A 27,916-nucleotide genomic window follows, 5' to 3' on the forward strand; every position below is an offset into this window, starting at 1 on the left:
TATTTTGTTTTATGAACAAGCTGGCTGCAAGAGCGGGAAAGCGCAGTTACTGAGCATTTGGGTGACACAAGTCTCAGTTGTATTTTCATTTTACTGCAGCAAAGTCTCATGCATCATCAGGATTCAAGACCAAACGCACAACCATCTTTCTTACAAGGTTTTTGTCACTACTCTTTGCTCTCTAAACCCATGTAACCTTTTGTTGCGTGGGCAGAAAAAATGCATGCCCCATTAACAATCACACAGAGAATCTGTAAAGTAGCTCAGTAAAGCTAATACACTTTAGAGAATGGAAGGAATGCCTGAAAATTAGAGTGCATATTGTATCAGTTACCTCCTCTGTGTCAGTGACTATAATGGGTTCATGATGAGGCAGTGAGCACCTGAGCTCTAGTATTCTAGCGGCAGCACCCAGACCTCAAAAGATGATGCAAAAACACTTCAAGGAGGCAGGAATCCTACCCAGCAAGACAATGAGAATGATGACAGTGCTTGCAGAGAAGGGAAGAGGCCTGGGCACGCACTTAGCAGATGGCCTCATGGCTGCTGCAATGTAAACTTTTTAAAAATACACACCTAGCCTGGCTAAGACACAGCCTAAGGCAACAGAATCAGAAAGAGGAAGGTCCAGAATAGAAAGTGGTGGAAACCAAGTTGAGTTAGGGACGTGGCAGGGGAGCTGTAAGGGGAAAATATGCAGCTAGAGAAACTAAGTTCAAGCTCTTCCATTAAAAAAGGCTACATGAAAACAGGCAGAAAAGTGACTTTTTATCATTATTACTGTATTTTCTTTGGAAAGGGAAAGACGAGCATTTTACAGCACACTTAGACTTCGGGTTGAAGTTGAGGGTGTGAACTGGGGAAAGAAAAAGGCTCTGAGGGCATGCTGCTGTGCATTCATCCAAAACAAAGGTCACGCAACAAAACAATCCGACATCAAAAAAGGATGGTGGGGATATTGCGGATGTTTATTTTAACTTTGCTTTGTAATAAACGATCTTGAAGGTTCCTGTGTTTTTGTTTTTTTTTCTCTGCAAAGTATTTGTAACCGAAAGGAAGCTCCACTTTGAGTTTTAAAGTTTACTCATTGTTTGGGTCAGTCATTTATATGCAGTCACTAAATGTCTGTCTGATTCATCCAACAAGAGACTAATTTGGTGCAGGCTGTCCATATCAACTAATGCAAATCCCTGAATCTTACAGGGCTGGGAGTGCCTGTGTGGTTTCTTCAGTGTCAGCTTGCACTACAATGCTAAGAAAGCCCATCCTGCATAATGGTTTTTAGGAGAGTATATGGAGGGAGAGTTGATGTTTAGAAGTGGTTTGGTCCCTGCGTAGAATATTACAATTTATCTTAATGCTGTTAAGCTAGCTGGCCAAAATCATATTCACCTTCTCCCCCAGGGTAATTAAAGTTTAACAACATTTTCCTGTCTGGTAAATTATTCTGAGAGTTGGGTAAGGCTGAGCTAAGCAGGGCCATATGTCTCAAAGCTAGCAATGACTATTTAAATTATAATCTATGTCAACAAAAGATCTTGATCAGCTAAATATGGAAATTTATTTTAAAATGCTGCAGACCTTCTATCAGCATGGCACTCACAGGTGCTGTTCCCAGGGGAACCCCAACCCTTAGGATCCCAGAGAAATGCACATTACCTGCAGGATCATGGCTGGTCTCTTAAGTGAGAATTTCTGTGGTTCATCTTTCAGAAGTTCCTGTAGTTTGTCTAGCTGGGCACTGGCTTTTGGGCCACGTGTGGTTAGCTCGGCTGCTGTGGAGCACCTGTAAACTTTCAGCTTGGTGTCATCAAATATAGTTTTCTGAAGCTGACCAGAGTCTTCATGCAGCCAAGTGTCCACTGAAAAGAAAAATAAAATAATGACAGCAAACACGTGTTTAAGCAAGGCTGGCCTGCTAGTCGAGAGAAAGGCATGCAAGTACAGCTAAACAACCTTCCTCACAAGGTTTCATCTATACCAAACCATAAGGGGCAGCAGAGTAATGGCTAACACACACCAACAAAGATCTGGATGCAAATTCATGCAGAAGATATGAAAATGAGTTTGGTCCTACTTGTTAGTGTTCATATTCTGAACCTATCACACAATGAGAAGCACTCTATAGGCCCAGGACTTCAATAACAGGCATATTGCTAATCATACATGTAGTGCACTGGCAAAAACAGCACTAGAACTGACCATGACAAGCACAGTCAGTCTCATTGGCACCTCTGCATGTTCTAATCAATCTTAATTGTTTCCATGGTGTACGTGGAAAGTACAGAAACAAACATCCAAGTGTAATTCCATGTTTCAAAACAGTTTATCAGAACCAAACGTTAAGAAAACTTTCTGCTCAGTGTGTATTTGTGTCTGTGTCATTCATGATACACCTGGGGGAGAATATAATGCCACGTATTGAATTTGGCCAAGAAGTTACAAATTTAAGCCTCCAATTCTCTGTTTCCAGTTAGCTAGTGGCAGAAGCAGTGTATGGAGTGAGGCATGTAGCCTGGTGTTGGAGACAAAAGCTTTAACTGTATCGCTATGGGCACCTCCTCCAGCTTCTCTGTCTGGCATTTGTTTTGGTCTTGGGGGGGGGGGGCTGCCTGCCTGACCGACCTTTGCCCCAGTAACAAAAACAGTTGTCACCATTCACTAAAAATAAAAAGGTCAGCCACTCAATAGAGCCATTTTATAGAGGAATAAGCCTTGAAAGAGCCCCACTGCTCTACTGTATCATCTTTGTCCAAAGGCAGCCCCCTCAAGTTCAGGGACTAAGGCTAAAAACTGCTGGGCATGGAGGGAGGGGGGACAAGAACTGTGTTCCACAATATGAAAGTTGTGCAGCAGTTACGCTCTGATACTTATTAGCCTAAAGCAAAACCTTGGACTAACGATGCCTCACTACATGTTTGCAAGGTATACACTTGGAATGGCTCACTGCACTTTTAACAGGTTAGCTACAGAACTCCAAGAGACCTGCATTAATAGCCGTTAACTCCCTACCAGACCTCTTCAGCGCTGTATCCCAGAACAAGGTGTGGTAGCCCAAAATCATCAGCTGGGCAGGTTTTTTTAATGCCTAGACTTAAATCACAGGCCCTGTCACCTGCAGCAGGAACAAGCAGCAGTGGTCAAGCCACAACCCAATGCCCAGATGCACTTAACACCAATGCACTAGCTATGCTAGGCCAGCTGCTTAGCCAGGTAACCAAGCACTCAATTGGGGAGCTGCAACAAAAATAATCCGCCCTCCTCTGGCTATGGACCGGTCACAGACACAGTCCTCTGCTGCTGCTGCTGCAGCACAGGGCTAGTGGACCTGCACAACTGTGAATGCACAAGCCCTGCCTGTTTCTCTCGCATCCCATCCCTCAAATGCCTTGTGTGCTGCAGGCAAAGAGCCACTGCAGCTCATGGGCCCAGTGATTGCAGTACCCTGGGCAGGATCTCAGCACCCTCACCCCCTCCCCCCCATGCCTTGGCAGCAGAACCAGACTGGTCTCATTATGCCTGAAGCCCTTTGCAGGAGTTGCCCCACAATTTTACTGCAGAATTCCAACTTATTAGTCCGTCTACACCACGCTGGACGTTAGTAACACATGCACTTTTACAGATAGATGCATAATTTCAGGACCAGCGCAACTGAAAACAATCCTAAGTGTATGTTAGAACTCAAGTTGGAAAAAAAAATGAGGTGGTTAGATATTGAAAATGGACCAGTTACCTGCCCAATGAGTAGCAGGCGCTGATGCTGGGAGGTAAACAGGTGGCTTCTTGTAAAGATCAAAATCTATATGACGCTGGTCCCAACTCCATCTGTCACGACTCAGCACTGGCTCCAAAATGTTAGCAAACAGACTGTTCTCCTGCCATTTCTAAATGAAAGTTACATCTCTTTATGCAGTCATATTGCTGGCCACAGCAAGCAGTCATAAAAGTACTTAGGAGATCTTTCCAGGCAGAACAAGGATTAGGTCACATTACTAGGGTAATCATTTGAAAAGTACCAAAGGAGACTCTATTGTCTCTCCCTGGGTGGCCTTTCAAGTTACAATTTTTGATTCATGGAGGAAAAATGTATTTTTATAGGCGAGTTACTGAATTCTAGTGTGTAATGGAAGACAGTGCCAGTAGCAGTTCCCTAACACCCACCCCCCGCACAGAGTAACATTTTCCACATAGCTCGCAAGGAAGAGGCTAATTACAAATTTGTGTCATCTCATCCCCTGTAATGTTAAATGAGCCCATCACTTTATTCAGATGTGATAATCTAGCAGAGGGGTGGGCTCTAGCAGTCTGAGCAGAGGGCCACCATGATCTGACAGGAACTCCGTCCGTGACTTACAGCAAATCACTCTATGTATCTGCCTCAAGCTCGTGTGAAAATGGGACTAGGAATGCATAGACCCGAGTCCAAAAATTGGCAGGTTCATCTCTCCCCTCTCACCACAGGAAGGACCACAGCTGAAAAGTAGACGGGTTAGGCTGGGAGTGCAGAGTGAAATAGCAGCTCCGGGGCACTCTTCAATATGACATGCTTTTAGAAGATGGGGGTGGAGTGTGGCAGGTGGCAACAGTCAAGATGGAGTTCTAGTCAGAGGGCTGGAGCAGAGAGGGAAACCAAGCTGGGGAAAGGGCTTTCTCTTCCTCTCCCTGACTGAAAAGTGCTACACCTTTGCTTTGGACTTGCTAGAGGGAAGACCTCTTGCACTTGCTGGCCTCTTAACATGGGCAGGGAACTCTCTGCATCACTTTTCTGTTTTGCAGCAACATATGCTACAATGGCATTCAGAATCCTTTCCTGCTTGACTGGCTGGTCACCGGGATGTTTAGAGGGAAAAGTGTTCCATTTCTTTTCTAGAAGCTGAACTTTGACATGGTAAAAGAACTCCCCACCCCCTGCCCTAATCTACCACATTACCTCCCAAGGACAGCTTCAGGCAGGGAAAGGAAGCGGGCTTTACTTTAGCTAGGAAAGCAATTTTAATTGCTAAAGAGGCAGTGGATCCTGAATAAGGCATGTCATAGCACTTGCTAATGATGTGGCAAGACGACTGGAATTGCATTGCTGAACAGAGCGACATGACCCAGAAGCTGGCATTTTCACAGGTGAAATGTTCATGAGGGGAAGGCTCAAGGATGGGTTGGTTTCCTCCCCTCAAGCAGAGTGCAGTAGACTCAGATCACCTTGGTTCTGAAGTGACATTTCTCTGATGTTTGACAGATGAGCGGATTTTCTAAAAGCCTGGAGGTATTTCACATCGTCAGCATGTCAATGACAAAATTCTGTTGTTTTGGGCTGAAACATGGCACAAAAAGGCTAAGTGTAGCAGCAACTATTCCACCTCCCCCACTATATGTGGAGAAAAATCAATTTGCTGGCCGTTAGCTTGATGCGTGCAGCTCTACACCAAGTTGTAAGTGGATGGGAGTGGGAGAGAGAGACTGGATTTCTTTTTCCTTTGATTAAAAAAAGCTGATTTCTGGGGAAAACAATTTTGCAGGAAATTTGAGCTTACTATGAATGGCAGTATTTTTAGTATCAAGACCAAAGTGTTTAAAGGTGGATCAGCTCTCTTGTCACCTCCAGTTGAAGTGCAGTGACACTGTGCATTCTTGATTAACGTTAGTAACATCTGTGTAACACTTTGAAGGGGGAAAGTATTATATGGACAGAGCAATACTGTAGCAAAACAAAGCACTGACCAATGAGAACATACAAGGACTGATAATTACATAGGGTACAGGGGAGATTATTTACCAATGAAATCCCCACAAAACTGTACTGTTGTCTGATTGAAGCAAAGCTATGTTGTATCGGGCTTGACGGTATGTCAGGCATCATTAAGCAGCATTTCAAATCATTCCTCAGATCTAGAGAAGAGTAAAGAAGAGTCCTAGAGACAGCTCAAGGACAAGCAGTAAGAGGCTGCTGTGGTGCTGGAGTACATGGCTTGCTGGGTAATACTCACCACAGCACTCAGTTGATCCAGAAAATGTAGACATCTAATTTACACCAGATGCTGGTGGAAAAAGGACAGGTCCCAGAGGAAGCTGTTGGGTGCTGAGCACTTTGAAAACCTGGCCACTTCATTTAGGTTAACAGCTTAATGAGAGCTGAGCTTTTTTTGAAAATCTGCCTCCAATTGTAAGTGCAGAGCACTATTCAAAATCTTGCCTTGAGCTCAGCCATGCTGAGGAAGCAGGTGAGAGGAAGAATGTCTGGGGGGAGTATTCATTATCCTAGCTCTCTTGAAACTGTAACATCCTCAGGGATGGCTCATTCAGATCCAAGACTGAGTCCAATTTTTGTAAATAAATCCAGATACTGTCTTTTTTTTAAATTCCTCTGGCTGAAATGGGAGTTGTATTCCTCCAAGAGGGACAGCTCTTTTCTAAGCTGCAAGTTGAGAAAATTCCTATCCATACAGTTTTAACCTGTGCTCTGGAACAAGATGACACTTGAGTGAGCGCAAGAACCAGAATTAAATCTTTTAGGAAGCCAGCTGGTTTAGCTTCCCTGAAGATGACATTCCAAGATGCCCTGGTTAAATTCCGCTTTTGAGAAGAAAAAAAACAAAAAGGGATGTCTCCACAATAAGTGGTGGAGGTAGCACCATACCAAAAATCAGGCTCTCTCAGCGAGGATTCTACTGGCTTTACATCTTCACTCTACTTTTCAGGAGACATGAATAATAAATTCAGCAAGCCACTATCCACCATCGTGACTCAATGCTGAGCTAAATGTTGTGCCCTAAGCGGCTGCTGTTTGAGTATGGCGAACCAGCTTCCCCTTTTCTTTCTGTTGGCGCTGTCATGCTGGAGTTAGCGTCACTTATGCTGGGCTGGTCAGCTGCCTTCACCTCTTCATCTCAGCAGTAAGGGCAATACAATGTCCCAGATGACTCTTGCTCCCACATCGAGCATTGTGCTCTTCTCCCCTTCCTTTTGGTTCACTGGTTCTTGGGCCCATCAGCTGCTGCTTCTGCATTAGGAGCCTGCAATCCACTTTCTTTCAGCGTGGCAGTTTTTGTCCCATGCTGGTCAGCTGCCTTGCTGGTTATTTAAGCTCTTCAGTAAGAGGTGCTGACAGCTGCATTGTATTGGATGGCTGCTGTTGCTCCTAATAAGTGGCGCTTCTTTGCGCCTCCATGAGCAGGCACATGCTCCAACAGTGCTGATCAGCAGAACACATGGTGCTCGTATTACCTGTTTTATTTCAGAAGCATTGTAATGCAGATGGAAACTTAAAATGGGCATTAACTTTGTTCCACACTTAGGTGTGTTCAGTTAATTTGTTAGGATCCAATGACCCTACATGAAATCCCCTTCTATTCCCTTTCGTCCCATCCCACCAAACCCAAATAATGCGCATGCGTTTTATTTGACTGCATGCTCACTTTTCATATATACAGTGCTGCAGGCTGGGTAAGACTGTTCAAGCCAGGGATGAGTGAACTGGTCTAGCTGACAGTCCAGTAAAATGCTAAGGAAAGGGAAAGGGAAACCATAAAGAGCAGCAAAGAATATGGAACCGGGGGCGAGATCAGAGGAATAGGAACGAACAGGCATAGAGGGGGAGAAAGGAGGGGGAGAGAAATAAATGGCAGGGAAGGGAAACAGGCAAAAGATAAATGTAGAAAAAAGCAAAATGGCAGAGAAAGAAAATATACAGAAGCTGAAAGACACAGAGGCAGCGAAAATTAAAAAGGAAGAACAGAACAGGGTCCTCGTCCATGTCTAGGTCTCCTAAGCAGTACGGTCATACAAGTTACAGTAATGGATGGAAACACAAACGAGAGACAAAAGGAAGCCACACAGAGCTCTATGGGAAAGGGAACACCTGGGACATTTTACATTTAGCAGCTTTAACAGCTAATAATTTTTCTCCAAAATAATTTCTTGGCAGGCAGCTATTTGCTCACATTGGCTAAAAGGAGTTTTAGTTTTGTGTGGCTACACTTTCAAAAGGAGAGCATGGCACACTCTGTGGACTACTGATGGTTTATCTAACTTGATTAACAAATACATCACCATTCTGATATGAAACCCAGCCCTTTGAAAAAGTACACGCACACAGCCACACCCAGACATTTCTATATTTTATATATATTGTATTTCTAATAAAAGAACTTCTGCAGTTCACAGGCAAAGAGTAGATGCAGGACCACTCTCTATCTGGTTTTAAACAAGACTCAAGATATAGGCTCATACATTTCAACCAACGGAACTGCAGTATGTTAATAACATTGGTGTCACGTTGGGGGAATAAAAGCATTGTCCCTCTAACTTCAAGCTGTATTTATACAGTGTACTACACAGGACTGGCTCCAGGCACCAGCTCAGCGAGCAGGTGCTTGGGGCGGCCAAGGGGAAGGGGCAGTACGTTGGGCTCTTCAGCGGCAATTCAGCGGCAGGTCCCTCAGTCCCTCTCCTAAGGAAGGACCTGCTGCCAAATCAGAAAGTGGCACGGTGGAGCTGCCACCGATCACGATCACGGCTTTTTTTTTTCCCGCCGCTTGGGGCAGCAAAAACCCTGGAGTCGGCCCTGGTACTAGAACCCTTGAGCAGAACAAGGAACCAAGGCTTGCAAACTCATAGTGAGAGAGACAGATCAAAAATTAATTGAACTCAGAGCAATGGGAGATGCATAGGTCAGAGTACAATTAAACTGAGAGCAAGTGAGTAATGGCACCAGCCCTGCCTACACTAGGCTAGAATACTATGATTTTCAGACCCGAGCTTCCACTGGTAAATGTGCAACTTTGCAGTTACACTAACGTCTGCATGCACAGATGCCAAGTTTCATGTGCAAACCTATTTAGACATGTACGCAGAGTCAGGATGAACTCTTCCCTGACATCTGGTGGTGAACTATGGCGAGTGTGGAAAAGAACTTCAGTGGCTGATCTTGTTTGCATAGGCACACCCACCCTGCCTAGCATGAGCCCACGGCAGCCCAAAATGGTCACTTTGACAGCTGTGGGATCCCCAATCTCTCTGTTATTGAGGCAGGAGGAATAAAGGGGTATTACCCTGATTATGTGAATGAAGGACTATGAAACTGTTTTATGACAGAGGGTCTCACCATCAACTAAGTAGCACACGCTAGACAAGAGACATGGGTTCCAAAACCCAGTGAATTGAGAGAAGGTAGGGATAGGTATGTGTACCTGATAGGATAGGACCCTTTTGAGGGCTTGGAATACCAATTGCACCTCCACCTTTCTCCACTGTTGAATAGCAGAGCTAATATTGATTCCATTAGGAGTCTAGCTAGAGGCTGCTGAGCTGAATTCACTTTGGGCCAATGGTGCACCAGCACTGGGGCTCCCCTACTACAAGCTGAAATCACTGAGAGCTCAAATCACTAAAAGAGCTAAGCTCACTGAGTGCTGTGTTAACAAGTGGGGGAGCCTGAAGATATATTGCTAAGCAGCTGACAGAGTGGAGCAGTTTGCGGGATGGTTGGAGCGGCCCATGGAACAGTGAGCAGAGTGAAGCTGAGCCATTTGTGGGATGGTTGGAGTGGCCCTCGGAACAGCGAGCGGAGCGGAGCACTTTGTGGGGATGGCTGGAGCGGCTCACGGGACAGCTAGAGGAGCGGAGCGGCTGGTGGAGCGGAGCCATTCGTGGTGAAGGCTGCAGCAGAACTCCATGGAGAGGCGGGGCAGTCGGCCTCGGACCACGTAAGGTGCCTCTTAACACCCTGTGTGCCCCACCCTTCCTTTCCACCCAGGCTAGGGGAGGGGGGCAAAACTCTGCAGATGAACTTTTGAACTCTGGGGCGGCACTGACCAGGGACAAAGACTTTTGGGTTGTTGGACTTTGGGGTGATTGGACTTAAGACCTTGAGGGCAAAAGGACACTGCCAAAACTTACTTGGAGGTGGATCTTTTGCTCATGGTTTGTGTTATGAATCCTGTTTGTGGTGTTTCCCCAACATGATGCCGCATTGATTCCCTCCTTTATTAAAAGGATTTTCTACACTCAGACTCCGTGCTTGCGAGAGGGGAAGTATTGCCTCCTAGAGGCGCCTGGGGAGGGGGGGTGTATGTAATTGTCCCAGATCACTGGGTGGGGGCTCAAGCCAGTTTTGCACTGCGTTTTGAAACGGAACCCCTGGATACTGAACCCGGCCCTTGTTGCTGCCAACTCAGAGGGGCAGAAGGGCTACAGACAAATGGTAGGAAAGTGCATGCAAATGACAGAATCTTAATTGTGCATGCAGATGTTCGTGCACCCTAACTACACAGAAGTAGAGGCTGGGCTGAGCCCTCTCCAAAAAAAAACCCTGTAAGACAATCTTCCCTTTTCTGAGCCTCCTGTCCTTGTTACTATGTTTGATATGAGAAAACAACTTTCTGGGGTTTCCTACTTTAAGTTTCTAGATTACCTCAGTTAACTCCTTCAAACGTGTCTCGTCAGGCATAAGAGGGTGCAGATTGGATTCAATGCAGCTCTTAAATCCAGGACATACAAACCCACTTGGTGATACCCACAAATTCTTGGATTTTGCAATAGATTCTTTCCGGACAGTGTCCAAATCCACAGGATCAAACATGGCTGACAGGTATTCGTGGCAATAAGCGAATCTCCTCTCTGGTTTCTAGGATGACAAATGTTTTATGTTAACATGAGTTCTCCTCTACTGGAGATCACCACAGCCCTGGAAAGTATAAAGTAACATCAACATCTTTTGTGTCTGTTCTACTTACATCTAAAAATAACAGAGATTAACCAAATCAGACAGTCTGAAAAAATCTGATTAAGTACTTTAAAAAAAATATTTTCTAATCTTATTTTGCATCCCTATCCTAGCTGTGGATTTAAAGATAATGCAAGTAAAAATTGTGGAATCATTAGAAAGATTTGCTCTTTTAGTTCCTTATATTTATTTATATGCATCTCCAGATCCTCAGCTGGTGTAAACTGGCATAGCTCAATTGGTTTCAATATGGCTACTCTGGTTTACACCACTTGAGGATTTGTCCCATATCACACTAGAGATGTTGGTCTCTCCATAGTTAAGATTAAAGTTAAGCTTCCATTGTAAACCCATTTTTGATACACCCCAACAAACTTTTACAAAACACCATCACTCCACTCTAATTCCATAGGCAAGATTTCATGTCAAGATAGAATTTTTCTGGAAAGACTGAGGCAAAAGATGCCTGAAATTTGGAAGACAATAATGCACATTGATTTAAGGGATCATCCAACACCCATTGAAGTCAGCAAGAGTCTTCCCATTGACTTCAGTGGAAACTGGAGCAGGCCCTTAATTTGTTGGTCATGATGAGGCCTGCTGCCTTTGGTACCTTGAAGGGTTTGAAAGGTATTATTTATGGAGTTATTAAAAGCAGTTTATGCACCTGTGAGAAACCTCAGAAACCCAAAGTATGTATGTTTGATTTTTATGGAGTTCAGGAAATCCACACAAGAGGAACTTCAGCTTCCCAAATATCACCTACTGACATGTGTGCTTTAAGATGGTGCAGATGATCTTTTGTAGGACTTGCAAATCTGCTGGAGGGAGTGAATTTTCAAAGGCACTCAGTATTGGCTTTAACTCTGCCCCAAGTCAGTAGTAAAACTCCCACTGATGTCACTGGGAGCAGTGGTAAATCAACATTGAGCGTTTTTTAAATCCCACCTGAGCTGTGCGGAATGATCCAAGAAGCTCACATCTGGAGAGAGGGGACCTCCTAAAATCCATAAAGTGGAGGTGCCTTCCTAGAGGCAGATCTGACTCAGTCCTACATCCCCAAATTAAGGCAGTAATTTGAAGTCTTTAAGTCAAGACCTGATTTCTTTCTCACAGATACACTACAGCTCGTACAGAAATTATCAGGTGAGGTCCTCTGGCCTGTGTTATGCAGAAGATCAGATTAGACAATCACAATGGTCACTTCTAACCTAAAAAATCCATGAACAAATAAGTTAATGCAGACAACTTTGTGGATTTACACACAAGACCTTAGTTCTCTGTGGATGATAAAGAGAATTCATTAAACATGATGTATTTATTTAGCTTAAAGAAGTACTTTTGACCCAGTGCCCCAGTGTAAAGTATCACCTCATCTCACAGCTGTACAGTTCCCCCCGTTCCAACCTCAGAGGTTGCTGCAGTATCTATGTAATCTGTAAAGCATCTCCACATGAAAAGCGCCATACACATATAAAATATTATTACAGTACTTTACTTCCTACCGAACCAGGATGTCCACTTTAATAAAACATCTCCCAGGAATTCTGTTTTGCCTATGATAGTGAATATTAACGATGGCTGCATAACCAGGACAATACTAGCATAAATTCTGTTGCATCAGGATATATCCAGTGCCAAGGAGAAAAGTGGTGGTGAACAAGGTGTTAAATAGGATTTTATATATATTATTCACACCTACACAAATATTTGATTACATTACATTACACATGTGTTAAAGGATGTAGAGTTACGCGAAACATCTTTTCAAACTACCTTACATTGTATATAAAATGCATGAATATATTTATGGTAGCTCAGGTTCTCTTCTCAGTTATAAACCTGTGGAACTTCATTGATTTCAGTGGGATTAATTGGTGTGAGAGCAACATTTTACAAAAATTAGTAATATTGATGGAGGGTCTCTCTCTGAGAATTTAATACAATTCTATGCTCCCATCCCACCTTTGAACAGAGTCTGGGTCCCAAACCATCATGGGTCACAGGAAGGGTCTAGGTGGGCTGCCTGTCACAGCCCCCATGATACCCCACCCCACACATGCCCTGGAAACACTCCACTCTGTGCTCTCACTTAGGCGGGGCCAGGACAGCAGGGAGCAGCATGGTGAGTGGGATGCAGCCAGCAGCAGCACAGAGGAAGCGGCCAGAGCTAGCAAGTGAACAGTCGTCAGCCTGGTAGCAAATGCAGCCCAACTGCAAAGAGAAAGGGGCCAGTGGTGCTGCAGAAGGGGGCGTCATTCACCTTGACGCAGGGGAAGACTGGGATTGTTTGGTTCCCTTGCCAGGAGGAGAATCTGTGGTGTTTGGTGTCTGTTTCAGCAAGGCCCCCTAGCCATAAAAGGATCTTTGAGAGGCCAGTTCTCTCCCAGGGTGGAGACGGACTGGAGGGCTGTTTTGTGCTTTGTTTCATTGCAGTCTTCTACTCTCACTTACAGGGGTGTAGCAGGAGCCCTACTGGAATTCTCTGTCCACATAAGGGGACAGAGCTGGGAGACAGAGAACAAGAGGGGGCTGGAAATGGGGATAAAGGGCCACCCCACCCCACTTTATATGATGTCAGAGAGAGAGAGAGAGAATACATAATGGTGAGTCCCAAAAAAAGACAAAATGCAATTGGAGGGTCACCTTAGTAAAAAGGTTAGGAACCACTGTTTGAATATAAGGGGCACTAATGTAAATCTATTTGAAGCCCCATCTCTGTCTCAGGATTGGGTTTGGTAAGCCAAGTCTACTCAGTCACGCACAATGAAACATTCCACTATACACCGACTATGTCTCAATCTTACCTTTGCCAGCTCCTTACGAAGTTGCATCTTTGCCCGTTCTGCAGAATTCAGATGCTGAGAACTGTAGTTGTAGACCGACTTGCCGTCAGCAGGAGAACTCCTGATGGCTCTGAACTTTGGCTTTTTCACCTTCCTACTGAGTAGGTACATGGCATCAATGTTAGTCTGAACAGAAAAATTACACAGCAGTTTAGTGTAACAAAGTTTAACCCGCATGATAAAATAACTGTGCTTCCAGATATGCCAACAGGGCTTCCTCCATTGGCCATCGCCCCAAAAGGGGGCACCTTAATAGACCTTGAGACGTCATCTTTTCTGATGACTAGGGCGCTACTCACTCAGTCTGCTTGTGCAGAGGGCACTCTGCAGGGTCCCGGCAGTTCCTCAGAGGTGAGTGCCCACAGCACAAGACCTCATACACATGGGTGCTGCTGGGGTGACGTTTGCTTGGCTGTGTGCGCGCATGTGATGCCAAGGGAAATAAAACCCATCAAAAGCAAGAAGTTCCTACCTCATGTCCCTTTGCAAACAGCCTTGCTGGCATGGTATAAATATACCCTCATGCTCTTTTCATTGATTTGAGATAGCCATACTGGGACCCTTTGTGGCCTTTGACGAAATAATGTGCCCCTCAGGTGCTAGCACAAATGAACATAGATTGTGTTTACATGATTTACCATCCTGTGTTGACTTAGAAAGAAATCCTAACATGTTATAGGCATTTGGCTGCAAAATGTTTGTTTTGTCAAAAAGGTTGAAAGTTGACATTAGCCTACAAATAAGAAGGAACATTCCTGTTTTTCTATAGCAGACCTTTCTGTCAGACTTCTCCACTGCAGACCCAAAAACTACAGAATGGGAACTGGTTATGTACTTCTACAGGGAAAGCTGCATATTTTACACAGACAATAAAATACCCCCTTATTTCATTTGTACATTGTACTCAGAGCTAGGCTCCCTGATCCTTCTATGGGTATGTCCACTCTGCAGCTGGGACTGTGCCTCCCCGCCCCGCTAGACAGACTCATGTTAGCTCGACCGACGGTTGAATGCTTCTGAGCTCACGTAGCTAGGCCCAAACCCCCACCAGTCCTGCAACATCCACTCTGCTATTTTTAACACAATTCTGTCTAGCCAGGCTGGGAGGGATGCTCTCCCCTGCAGCGTAGACAAACCCAGTGATGTTACAGCAGCATGTAACCAGGATGCTTACATGAGACTGCTTCCCTCCTGGCCTCACACAACTTCCCCTTTATCAACAACAGACTCAGTGTAAACAACACTAAAGCATCCAACTTATTCTAACATCGACAGCACAAGTACTCACAAAGCAGGGTACTGGGAAACAGGAATGGAACTTTACACACATGCCAAGGAAAACCTCTCTTATATTAAAATACACATGGGAAATATGCATTCAAAAGAACTCCTCACAAACAAAGGATGCTAATTAGTCCTCAAATAAATGTGTTCTTAATAACATGACCTCAGCCTCTCAGATGTCCCAGGAAAGCTTCTCCAAATGACATCAAAGATGGTTGGGAACACTCTTGGGCCTGGTCTACGTTACAGGGTTAGGTTGACATAAGCTGCCTTGCATCGACCTAGCTGTGGAAGTGTCTTCACTTAAATTTGGCTCCTGCTGACAAAGTGCCTCTCTACACTGATTTAATAATACCACCTCCTTGAGCGGCGCAGAGTCACGGTCGATGTAATTAGGTCGACACAGTGTCAGCGTAGGTACTGCATTGCTTACATCAACAGTTACTGGCTTTCAGGAGCCATCTCACAATGCCCTCACTGACTGTACAATCGGTACAAATGCTCCTGGTGAGGACAAGCACCACCGACACAAGGAGCTAAGAGTGCGTGCACACACAAGTGATTTTATAACTGCAGCGGCTCTATGCCAACAGAACTTAGGTCGACATAATTTTGTAGTGTAGACATGGCATTAGGCTCAGCCTGCTTTCTTCTCAGGCAGTATGTGGAGAGGGGCTGCTTCCCACCATGGCAACAAGAGCCAGAAGTTCTACATCCCTTCCCTAACTACTTGCGTGGGGCTCCGTGCTTCACTGTCCATGCCTTTCAGCTATCCTCAGGTGACAGTGAGTATCATTCCAACTGCTAGCTAAAAACAGCTGGTTGGCACAAAGCACCTGCGTCTCCTCCTCCACTAAGGGCAAGAGGAGGTAGTAAATGGTACATCATTTGTGCATGGTAGGTTTGCCTGTCCTAAGGCACCTCAAACCTGGATTAGAAGCTGAGGCAAGAACAAGGAACAACATGAAAGGGCGGAGTGCTTGTAGGAGAGAAAAAGGCAAGGAAGAGAAGGGACCAGCCCCAGCTAGAATAAGAACGCTATTAAATAGTTAACCCACCTCCCTCTTTACTTTCATGTACGCTCTCTTCATCTGTAACCACTATGCTTCTCCCCTCTCCCCCGACAAGCAGTCAATTCTGCCCTACAGCTTGTGCAGTAGATAAAACATTGCTTCAAGTACGATAGTTCTACATCCCACACAACTCACCTGGATGTGGTCTTTGTAATGCTGCATTTTATCTTCCATTTCCTTTTTACACTGAATGTACTTTTCATTGTGGTTATCCAGTAAAGAATGCATTGCTCCTTGTTTTGTGGTAACTTTTCTGGATTTTTGCAAAGCAAATGGGGAGACTGAGGGCAGGGGAGGTCTTTGAATAAACAAATCCTCCTTAGTTAGGGGAATCCCAAATTCCTGACTCAAGACTGTGATCATTTCTGCAGAGGGCAACAGACCCCTCTGAACGACATCCCTTAACTTCTTACTGTGGCAGAGATAATCAAGCCTACAAACACAAGCAGACAGAATACTTCTATAGATTATCACAAAATGTACCAAGTTTTATTCTGATCACATAACGAGCATTAAACTATTACTCATGAAAAAACACACACAGTTCTATCTTACCGTCTTCTTGCTAAATGAATGGGGCACTTCAGTTCACTTACACTGGCACTTTAGCATGACCCAACCAGAAAAAGGCGGCATGCTAAGGATTTATCAAAAACAACTAATGATATGCTACGAGAGGTCCTAAGGGGACAGACTGAACAGTGACTTAAATTGTTAGATGTTGACTATAATTTATCTAGAAAATGGGTGTAAGTAGTAAAGCCGTATTAATTGGACTGGTCAGGCATTCATTGTATGATAAAGCAAACTCCCTTTACGGGATTGGTATATGACCTACATTCACTGTACACTGAAAGCTAACTCAGTGCCAAGTATTCTCCTTTACCTTTAACACCCATTTCCTGACTACCTTACAACACATGCGTAACACCACGATTCATGCCACTGCTAAATTTGTCCCAGAGAGTTTCATGGAAATTGCACTTGCTTACTGCACTCTGAACTTGGCCTTTGATTTCTAGAATAATCCCCCCAAATGTGTAACTACAAAATTAATGAGCACTACACACAAGCATTCTCACTCTCTATACACACCCATATACCTATATATACACACAGACACATCAGACAGGGCCAGATCCTCAGTCCCTCGAGTGGAGCACAGTGGGCCTTAAAGTTACTTTAAGGGAACAGCTGAGGATTGGCCTAGCAAGCCACCTCTACTCCTGCTCCACTTGGACCCCCACCCAAGAAAAAGGATGTTCCAGGGCTGGGGCGGGGGGGGAGAGACACAAGGAAGTGGAGCGCAGGATGGGAGAACATTATTCCTTCTGGCAGCCTTGGCTGGAGGAACAGCCCCCTCGGAATCATTTTTTGCTGTTAGGCCTTGTCTACACAAAGTTGCACTGGTTTAACTAAAATGGGTTTCAAACCTGATTGAATTAAACCCCTATGTGGGATTCACTTTATCCTAAAATGATTATTTATCAGCTTAAGCTAAATTGACATAAGACAGGTTCAAATCAATTTTGAATGTGGGCACATAGGGCTTTCCACCAGTTTAATTAAATCAGTTTAAAAAAACATACTGGAGAGCAGAGGAAGCAATATACATCACACACGTTTTGCATAATATAATAAAATGACTGTTTTCCAAATGGGCCATAGCAGTTACTTTCAGTGCAAGTTAGACAGCGAATTCCCAATTGTATGCAATAAGAATTATTAAACTAAAGAGGTAAGTTTATTGTCAAATCTAGAAACAGAGTTTTGCTCATTCTTTTGTCCACATGCTTGATTTTGGAGTGAGGTTAAAAAGTTATCCTTTTAGCAAGTTGAACATTTTCACACTCTAAAAATTTAGAATTGTAAAATCACTGCAATGAGTATATTTTCCTTAACACTGTTTCTGAACAAAATATATAAAAACTAGTTGATAACATTTAATCACACAAATTACAACTGCTTTAATGACTCAAAGGTTTCACCAGAGTTTCTTTTTTATACTGATGTTTCAAACCCTGTTGTTAAACAAAGTTAACATGTCCAGCTGATGTACTGAGAAGCAGAAGTTTCAGTAATGGACGCAGGAAACTGAACTATAGGATGACTTGAACATAATACAGTAGAATCCCGATTTTTATGATCTTATGTACGACCTGTTATAGGAACAATTTTTTTGCTGCTGAAGTTGTCATTCTGCTGCCAAATGTAACTTCAATCCTTCAGTCAACATTCAAGCGCCTGTAAAGGTTTGAAAGGACTGAGAAATTTGGTGACCAAAAAAAAGAGATGCAGTACTCCAAAACTAATAAAAGTCAGGCACACTATACATTTGTTACCATTCATTACGTGAACCATCAATGACCGATTAATACATTAATTTATGTGCCATATCTACTCTTATTTTGAGAGTTTCAATTTTATAAGCTCTTCAATCAGTTCATGAAATAGAGGTTCTACTGTACATGGCAGCTATACCTGACTCCAGACTTTATTTGCATCCTTCTGAGATGCTCTCTCTGAGTTTATGACAGTGAGTGCTACAGAACATATTGACTTTCCTGCAGCTCCACTTCTCACTAGCACAGAAATGACAGCTGTATTTAAAGCCACTCTGACCACCATGTTTCATATGACAGCCTTTCAGACGTTGATTTCCACTGAAGGAACCTCAGCTACAGTTATCAAAAGCACTGCATAGCTGCTGCTCCATAAACCTGGGATAATTTTTCCCATAGAAGATAGACCATAATAAAGTTGCTTCAAGAAACAAACTATTACGTACCTATTATCAGCAGATTTTTTCAACATATATAGACTATGCAGAGTTGTGTTATTCCCTGGCTCAATTTTGGCAGTTTCCCAGAATTTCGTCCTTTCGCAATTTGCTGGCAAGCTTCGTTTGAGGACACTGAGGTGACACTTAGCTTCCAATGGAAGTTCTCACTAAATTCCTTTCCTCACTTATTGGTTTCCCACAGAAAACATATAAGACAGTCTTCTTAGAGAAAGGGCTCAGGACCTTCAGAAGCCAAACTACAGCCCCTCTACCCCTTGAGCTAAACTCCAATCACTGTCAGTAAATAACAAGCTCTTAAAAACTTACTTGGCCAGCAAGTAGAGCAGCAGTTCCCAAACTATGAGTCATGACCCCAAATGGGGCTCCACCATTAGCAGATTGGACCTGCAACCCCACAGGCCAGATTTGGCCTGCAAGGTGATGGGGTCTGCCACAGAACGTGCCCAAAACTTCTCCACGAGTGCCATGCCAGAAGGCCACCATTTTGATCTAGTGGCGTGCACAAGGTTATGCTGTGTGGAGACCACCATTTTGTAAAATGTCAGCCTCCTGGCCTGGCGTTTGTGGAGCAGGTGAGGACACGTTGGCTGCACGGATGCTGTTTTATCATTTGCACCATCCGGCTGTGCAAGCAACTAGTTGAGAGACTTGAATCCAGAAGATCCTTATCTGTAGACAGCAGTCTTAGCATAGCATCCTCTCTGCTTGAGCTGGTAGCCTGTGCTAGCCTTTTCTGAGATGGGAATCTGCAGCAGCTTGTAAGCTCTTTAAGGCAGAGCCCATGTCTTCTTTTATGCCACCCTGAATACCCTGCTGGCATGCAATAAAGAACCATTGTACGTCACTGTTTCTGCGCTGCCCTACTATCACCACACAGGGTCTTCCTAAGTCCTAGTCTCACTTGCTTACAAGTGAATTCCTCTTTCTGATTTGTGATAAGAGGCACAATGGACTCATTTTTACGCAGAGCATCTGCTTCAACCTCCAGCAGAGAGTCTAGTGATGCAGTTCTGAACAGAAAACAAGAGTGCAAGAAACGTGCTTGCAAATCTGATGAGGCTTTCTTGGAGTATGGGTTCACCAGTGTTTTCGTCAAGAACCAAGAAAAGCCAAAATGCCTGCTATGACGCACAGTGTTATCTAGCTAAAGCAGGATGCCTCATAACCCTTCACAGGGAACACACATGGAAACCAAGGTCATTTTTCCAGCACTGGAAAGAAAAACGTTTGCATCAACAAGTGCAATTCAAGAGATCCATGTCCGTCTCTGACCACAGTCAAAAGACATCATTTCAGGTGAATGACTGCATTCGGTAAGCCAAGGAACCTCACACAATTGGAGAGATTTTAATTTTGCAGCTGCAATTTATATGGTGAAGATAATGTATGGGGAAACTGAGGCAAACAAACTCAAAGTCATATCACTCTCAAACAATACAGTGAAGCAAAGGATTAAGGCAATAACAGCAGATCAGGAAAACACACTGGTGGAGCATCTGCAAACATGTATGCTTTTGCTCTTCAGGTTGATGTGAGCACTGAGGATTGTGATGCACATTTCTTGGCTTTGTGAAATACACAAATGCAATTCTCTGAGATATTCTGTTCTGTATCCCGCCTCTTGGACATAGGATGGCACAAGGAATGCTGGATGTTCTACACAGCTACATGCAATACAAAAATATCCCGTGTGATCGTGTGGTAGGCTTTTGTACAGATGGAGCTCCCTCCCTCTATGGCAGGCCACAAAGCAGGCGTATGTGCCTTGGTAAAGAAAGTTGCTCTGTGTGCTGTGTAAGCTCACTGCATGACTCACGGAGACCAGCTGGCTTTTAAAGTTCTGAGTCCAGGGCTAGGAGAAGTTTTGCAGCAGGCCTTGTCTATTGTGAACTACATTAGGTCTTAGCCTCTACACATGTGTTTGTTTGCAAAACTGCATGAAGACACGGTGTCCGATCATTACGTGTTGTTGTTCCACCCTGAAGCTCGTTGGCTATCAAAAGGAAAAACACCGGGACGATTTTTTTAACCGAGAGATCAGCCTGTGCGATGGACTGCACAAAGAGTGAATTAATTAGCTTTCTATGTGACCAAAGGAAGATGTGCTTTCTTGCCTATGTCACTGACATAATTGGGAAACTGAACGAACTGGATATGGGTCTGCAAGGAAAGAACACTCACATGCTTCAGCTGAGTGACTGAATCACAGCATTCATGAAGAAAAGTGTTTTCTGGAAGAATAATCTATTGAAGATAAACTATGAATTCTTCCCGCAGCTTTGCAAGTTCCTGGTTGACAATAAAATTATTCAGCCTCCCACACAGGTGATGGCTGAGCATCTCAGCCAGATGGGGGAACAGTTTGCATCCTTTTCCCCTGACTGGGACATGACAAAGTGGGTGCGAAACTCCCTTCTGTGCAAGCCTAATGCCATAGAATTGCCAGCAGCTGAAATTGAATAGCTCATTGAAATGTCCTGGGATTGCTTCTTGTGAGGAGCACATGCCCAGCTTATGCTCTCAGAGCTCTGGTTCACTGTCAAGAATGAATATCCTGCACTCTCAACATACGCCTTGAAACTGATAGTACCATTTGCGAGCATATATTTCTGTGAGGCTGGATTCATCCCACATATGTCAATCAACTCTCTGTATCAATCTACCATTGATGTCACATTGGAGATTAAATGTGCAATGTCTCAAAGCCGCCAGACTTTGAGAAGCTATGTCGCAACATACTAGCCCATGTGTCACATTAGAGAGCATTAAATAACATACTTAATATGTAAATTCCTTAGATCCCGTGGTCACTAATGTTGCTTTATTTTTGTCTAGGGTCACAGGAAACAGTAAGTCTCAAAATGGGGTCTTGCAGGCAAAAAGTTTGGGAATCCCTGCAGTAGAAAGAAACAATCACATGCACTAAACAAGTCCGATGCATCAAAGCGTGCATGTGCTATTGGCAGACACACACTGCAGTATTCAAGACTGCAGCAGCCACCTTGGAAATGATACCCAATCAAGCACAATCATGTGACATTTTGTATCTGAGTCACTCCTTTGTTGCAAGGTTACAAGAAGTACAAAAAGAAACCTGGAAGCCACTAACAATGTTCTCATCCTCTCTAGCTGGAAATAACAGTTTTGCCATTTAATCTGAATGCTTATTTGGTGAGGCTTCACCATAAGCATTGTAGGTGAGCAATGTGGGAGTTTTATCATTTGAAACTGAGTCCTCTGAAAGAAGTAACAAAGGCTCTCTTCAGCCTTCTAAGCACCTGAATTGCTTATTTAAAGATGGATAAAACCCATTTCCTATTTTTCAAAAGCAAGGGTTTTTTTGTGTGCTGATTTGCATAACAGATGACTTTCTCGTCACATTTTTCACAAAAAGTAACATTTTATATTTGCAGTTATACCCTCGCTGGCTCTCTCTTTGTCCAGGCTGTTGTTATGCTTTCTAACAAACTAAACACACAAGTAACATTTGGCATACTCTGAGGCGAATGGGGGTGAATATAGCCATATGCTGCTGAACTGAGCCTGAAAGCTCCTCTCTCCTGACCTGCCAGGGACCTGCGTTTAGAGCCTTCCCTGGCTTGTCTGAGTGCATGACTGGGCCTGTCGTCCTCAGCCTTGCTCCATTCCTTCACCCTATACACCTATAGGAAAGCTAAGCAGGGAACGAACCCCCAGCCAGTGTTCAAGTGGGACATTGCACCTGTCAAGACAATTTTCTTTCCTTTTTTCCTATTTCATCTCTCCTGCCCCATAAGGAATAACTTCATGCCCAGAGAGGTGTGATTTCAAAAATTATTTGAGGGGCAGGAGCACGTGGAGCATGATGAAACTGGCACTCTAATCCCCAGAGATGAAGCATGCCTCATTTGCATCGTGCTCATCTGCCGTATTCCCATGCCTGATCTCAAACCTAAAACTCCCTCTCAGTCCCACTGACCTGCTTTCTTTGTGAAAGCAAAACCAAAGGCATTAATTATCGTATCAAATATTCACGCTACTTTGGAGATGCTTCAATTATCAGTTTCCTGACTACAAATCTAGGAATGGTCTCACCTGGACAAGGCTTGGAAACATGCCTGACGAACCATATCCCTGACATAAAGGAGAGGTTGTCTTGTTATAGCAGAGAGGGGTTTACAGAGGTGAATATGATACAGGATCGCTTCCAGGTCTGTATACAGGCGCTGATGGAAAGACAGCTGTGAGTTATATAATATATCCAACCTTCCATTTTCAGTTCTGTGAGTCCTGCAACAAAAGTAATGTTACAAAACCAGTCTATCTCAGGAATCCCACAGTGCTGCAGCATAATCCCTTATGAAAAACTGTCTTGTCTTTGTTCTTGTCGATGGAACCTGGTGCCATTCTGACACTTTATGCCAAGGGTTTTAAAAGAACAATAACAAACTTGCAAAAAAAACAAAAACAAAAAAACCTGCCATGAATTATTATAAAAAAACCCACCGTCATATTTAACCATGCTATGTAATATTCTGCAAGGAAGTTTACCAGAGTACCAAATTTACCCTTATTATAGTTACAAAAACAGTACAATATCAATTACCAGGGTAGAAAAAGAATCAGCGATTTACATGATCACAACAAGAAAAGACTTTTTTACTGAAATAAATCATTTCAACAATTTGAAGGGAACAAGCATGCAAAGAAAAATAAATAAATTGGGAAAGCAATTAACAATGTTTCTGTATTCCTTCAATGCTTAAAAAAAAGAAATTAACTCTTTTTTTTAATCTGGAAATCTGAGGAAGATCCACATGCATTACAAATCCTGTAGGAGTTATATAAGTGAAAGGGGAACTGTTTAGAAAAGATTATAAATTGTATATGGTGTGCGTGTGTGTGTGTCTCTCTCTCTAAAAAGTCAATGTCCCCATTCATTTCAGTGAAATTTGTGTGCGGTTTAGCCCAAAAAGTAATCTGAACTTTCTAATCTGGTCAGAGTAAGTCACAAAGTACCCAAATTCTACCTGCAACCTTCTGAATATCCCCAGGTTTAAAAGTATCAGAAACTCACTGTGCCACTCCAGTTTGTATCTATGTGCCCATTACTACACTACAGTATTTGTGTTACTTGTCCTAAAATTCAAAGCGAAGAATACATCCTTAGCACTCAGCCGCCATGGAAAGAATTCTTATGGGCTCCATCCTGGATTGAAGTCAATTGGAATACTCAGATAAGTAAAGATTACTCACATGAGTAAGGCAGGTTCAGAGTCAGAAAGTTGGAGTGGGGAGGCAGAAACAGGATCCAGAATTTTTTTACTTCTAGGGGTATGTCTACAATCGATTTTTGGAAACAGATTGTATAAAGTCGAGTGCAAGTGGCCACACTAAGCACATTAATTTGGCGGGGTGCGTCGATGTACCGAGGCTAGCATCGACTTCCGGAGCGTTGCACTGTGGGTAGCTATCCCATAGCTATCCCATAGTTCCCGCAGTCTCCCCCGCCCACTGGAATTCTGGGTTGAGATCCCAATGCCTGATGGGGCCAAAAAATTGTCGCGGGTGGTTATGGGTAAATGTCATCAGTCAATCCTCCCTCCGTGAAAGCAACGACAGACAATCATTTCGCACCCTTTTCCCTGGATTGCCCGGCAATGTTGAGATAAGAGCTGCAAGATAATTGAAATTACCTATACATTTCCAGGTGTGCCATATACTTGCAAAAACAGATTTTGGATAAAATTTTCAGAAGGGCCTAAGTGACTTAGGAGTCTAAGTCCCATTTTCAAAGGTGATTAGGCTCTTAGGCCCTTTTATAAATTTTACCCCTACTCTCAGTATGGGTGCCTTTTTCATCTATATTTGGAGTTCGTGACAACATTTCACCTGCCTGTGTTAGACATCTATCATACTGTCCAAACAATTGCCAAGAAGGCATAGCCACTCTCAAGGGTTTTTTTTTACATATTTTTAATGTTTTAATAGACAGCAGAGAGGCCAAGGACTGAACAGACACAGGGACTGAAAATTCAGCTACTCTACTTTGAGGTCAGGGGAAAATATGACAAACTCAAAGGTCACCCAAGAAAATTCTCATAGCAAATATCAGAATTTATATAGGATGAAATATGAACACAAATATTTGTTTAGAATTATGTATTAGGAGATATTCTGGGTAACCTGAGAATTTAAAAATGTATGTTATGAAAGCAGGAAGACAGAAAATAACAAACATTTTAGCCTGAGGGCAATTACTTTAACACACAGAAATAACACTTAGATTTCATGTGAAATACTCTTGAATGTCATTAGAAAGAGTTTCCCTGTAGAAAGAGCCAAAAAGCTATAGTCCACAGGGAAAGAATGATTTGGCAGGTTTGCTGTTGTGTGAATAAAGAGGAGACTTTAGTCCCCAGTGAAATCAATATACCACCTTCCACAAATATTAAATTCCCCTGGAAAAGATTTGCAATGCATTTAAAAGGTTAAAGGTAATAATTGGAGATATACCAATCTCCTAGAACTGGAAGGGACCTTGAAAGGTCATTGAGTCCAGCCCCCTGCCTTCACTAGCAGGACCAATTTTTGCCCCAGATCCCTAAGTGGCCCCCTCAAGGACTGAACTCACAACCCTGGGTTTAACAAGCCAATGCTCAAACCACTGAGTTATTAAGAGGGTTGCTGTCAATACTAATGTTCTTATAGGCAGTTTATCTTGAAAAGAATGAAGCAAAAAAAAATTTTTTTAAAGTCCATAGGAAGTGATGTGCTTATTAAAAACATTAGTTACCATTTCTCTTAACATTAACATTTCATTAATGTTAACATTAACATATGGAGGATAAGTACAGTATATAATTGCAAGCCCTGGAGACTGAAATCCTTCTTGGGACAGCCCTGGCAAAATGTCAGAAAAAGAAGCTAGTCCACACAAGCTGCAGTACTTTTTTTCTGCAGGAAATGGGGAACATACATGCACCCACACAAACCCCCAACCTTATGGACCTTCGGGAGAGAAAATGATGCATCGTATTTTCACGCACACAAAAATCCCCTGAAAATACATTTTTTTAAGTACTGGGCAAGGAATAAAAATGGTTTAAAGTATTAAGTATAGTTGTGTGTACCTTGTCTCATGGAACCTGTAGAAAATTGTAGCACATGTATACTCCTTCACTTATACTAATCTCAAGAAAGCTTGAAATTAAAATATTTAATTACTAAATCTTACGTGTCTTCCATTATGTAGGTACATTGGTTTGTTATTGTACAATTAGCCAAGAAGAGAGAAAGAAATTCTAATTAACAATCCATTGAATGTGTTTCTACAAAAATTGTTATCAATGAAACAGATACCTGCCATTGTAACAGTGTGATGACATGATTTGGTACACAGGAAATGTAGCTCAGCATCTGAATTAGAGATGGGCTCAAATAAACTGCAGATCCAAACACTCTCAAACTTTAGGGAAGGTGGGGTCTGAGTCAAAACTTTGAGCTCAGGCCATGTCTAACTTGAATTGCAGAAGATAGGCAGGAAAATGAAAAGTTTAAGGAAACTTCTATTATTTAGAATTTTACTGAAGAAAACAGTGTGGTTTATACAAGATACATAGTAGCCTAAAGTGCTGTGTTGTAAATGTATAGTATTCTTCTAATCATAGCCCTCTATACATTGAGGGGATTATTAGATAGCTGATAAAGATATAAGGGTCAGTCTTCAGATTTTGACCCAAGCATTGGGTCAAATTCATATCTTGTATAACTCCAGAGACAACATCAGGGATGAAATCAAACAATTGTCTTTACAAAAGAAAAAAGAAATCAGCAACATTTTGTTTAAACCAGTTTAAATCTGGAGGGAAATAATTACTGAAAACATTAAACTATCTTACTTATCAAATTGCTGTTCCCACAGTCTCTTGATTGCTTTGTCCTTTAATCCTTCCAAGACTAAAAGGTGAATTGTTCCATCCAGTATATGAAAACCAGTAATGATATCCAGCTCAGAAATTTCCTTGGTCGTGGTTTTCAGTTTGAAAGTAGCAAGAGCCATCTGAATTACTTGTAGGGGATAAGAATCCAGCTGGAGTGCTTCAGCATTAATCTCTGTAATCTCTTGCAGCAAATCATGTAAGCAAGGGGCATTATTGTAGTCAAAAATATAGATAATGCAACCATATGGGCAATCTGCAACGTCAGTGTCAGCAGCTTCTGCCGGCAGACCTAGCGGCACAGCTATTTCAACTCTTACTTTCAGGACTGAGTCCGATTCTAGATAATGTCCCATAGGCAATGGAGAAGTCTGAGGGCCAGCCACTGATCCCAATACTCCCAGAATTTTTTCAGTCTTACTATCCTTCTGGTAGCCAGGATCTGGAACTGAGCAGCTGTGAATGGGCACGCTGATATTCAAGTACTTTTCACCTAGAAGTAGGTCAGTTAGACTGACTCTAGCTACCCCATAGGGATGCCATAAGTTGTCCTTTTCTGTAAATGGATTATAGGCTGTGTGTTTGTAAGAGACAAGCCCCACATGACTCAGCTTTCCATCATCTTGCTCTTCACCAAACAAAGAGGGTTTTTTAATGTCCTCTGCCATTTTTCTGTCCCGGTCATGAACCTCAATCTCCAAAGGTGGCCCTTTAAAATACTCACGCAATTCCCCAGGACTGATTGTCCCTGTTAGAATCACATTGACATCCTTAAAATAGATGTGAGTTCCATGGGTTTGCCCTTGCGTTTGATGAGGAGGGAGGTTGTGAAACTGGTATCTGCAGTATGCAGGAACACAGGTCGCCTTCAGAAAAACCAAGGAAGAAAGTGAAATACCTGTAGGGCTAACTTTTCCCTTCCCCTCGCCTTCCATCATACACTTTTCTTATGACGAATGCTGAAAACGCTCCTTTTGCAAACAGTCAGCATACCACTCCTTCAGTCATCTTATAGGGAGCTACGGGGGTGGGGTGGGGGACTTTTACACAACACCATAGCTACCAAAAGCCAAATTCTGAAGTAGCAGAAATGCTGAGGGAACAGTTTGCTTCTGAAGGGCAAGGTCCCTTGGGATGCAAACTGATACCATGGACCAAGGTCCACCACTGGGAAGTAGCTGCATCTGCACTTGCAGAGAGAACCATGAGGGGTCAATGCAGCAGCAAGTGAGCAAAAATGGCATCGAAGGGGCAGGAGTAATGTGTGATAGTTC

At 43.1% G+C, this 27,916-nt stretch overlaps 1 protein-coding gene across 4 annotated transcripts in view; it reads right to left on the reverse strand.

The window, feature by feature from the left end:
* The window catches only part of CFAP92 (cilia and flagella associated protein 92 (putative)), an 83,820-nt gene that overhangs the window by 7,836 nt on the left and 48,068 nt on the right, over positions 1–27,916 (reverse strand). For all 4 annotated transcript variants that reach the window (XM_045023351.1, XM_045023352.1, XM_045023349.1 and 1 more), the window contains 7 exons: positions 26,604–27,508; positions 22,798–22,992; positions 16,056–16,353; positions 13,525–13,689; positions 10,406–10,618; positions 3,734–3,884; positions 1,660–1,862 (listed from right to left, as the gene is read on the reverse strand). In XM_045023351.1, the coding sequence (XP_044879286.1) occupies positions 1,660–1,862; positions 3,734–3,884; positions 10,406–10,618; positions 13,525–13,689; positions 16,056–16,353; positions 22,798–22,992; positions 26,604–27,508 (2,130 nt within the window). The remainder of the gene's footprint in view (positions 1–1,659; positions 1,863–3,733; positions 3,885–10,405; positions 10,619–13,524; positions 13,690–16,055; positions 16,354–22,797; positions 22,993–26,603; positions 27,509–27,916) is intronic.

This window comes from Mauremys mutica, chromosome 7 (genome assembly GCF_020497125.1).
Source record: "Mauremys mutica isolate MM-2020 ecotype Southern chromosome 7, ASM2049712v1, whole genome shotgun sequence".
In the NCBI taxonomy this organism is placed as follows: Eukaryota; Metazoa; Chordata; order Testudines; family Geoemydidae; genus Mauremys; species Mauremys mutica.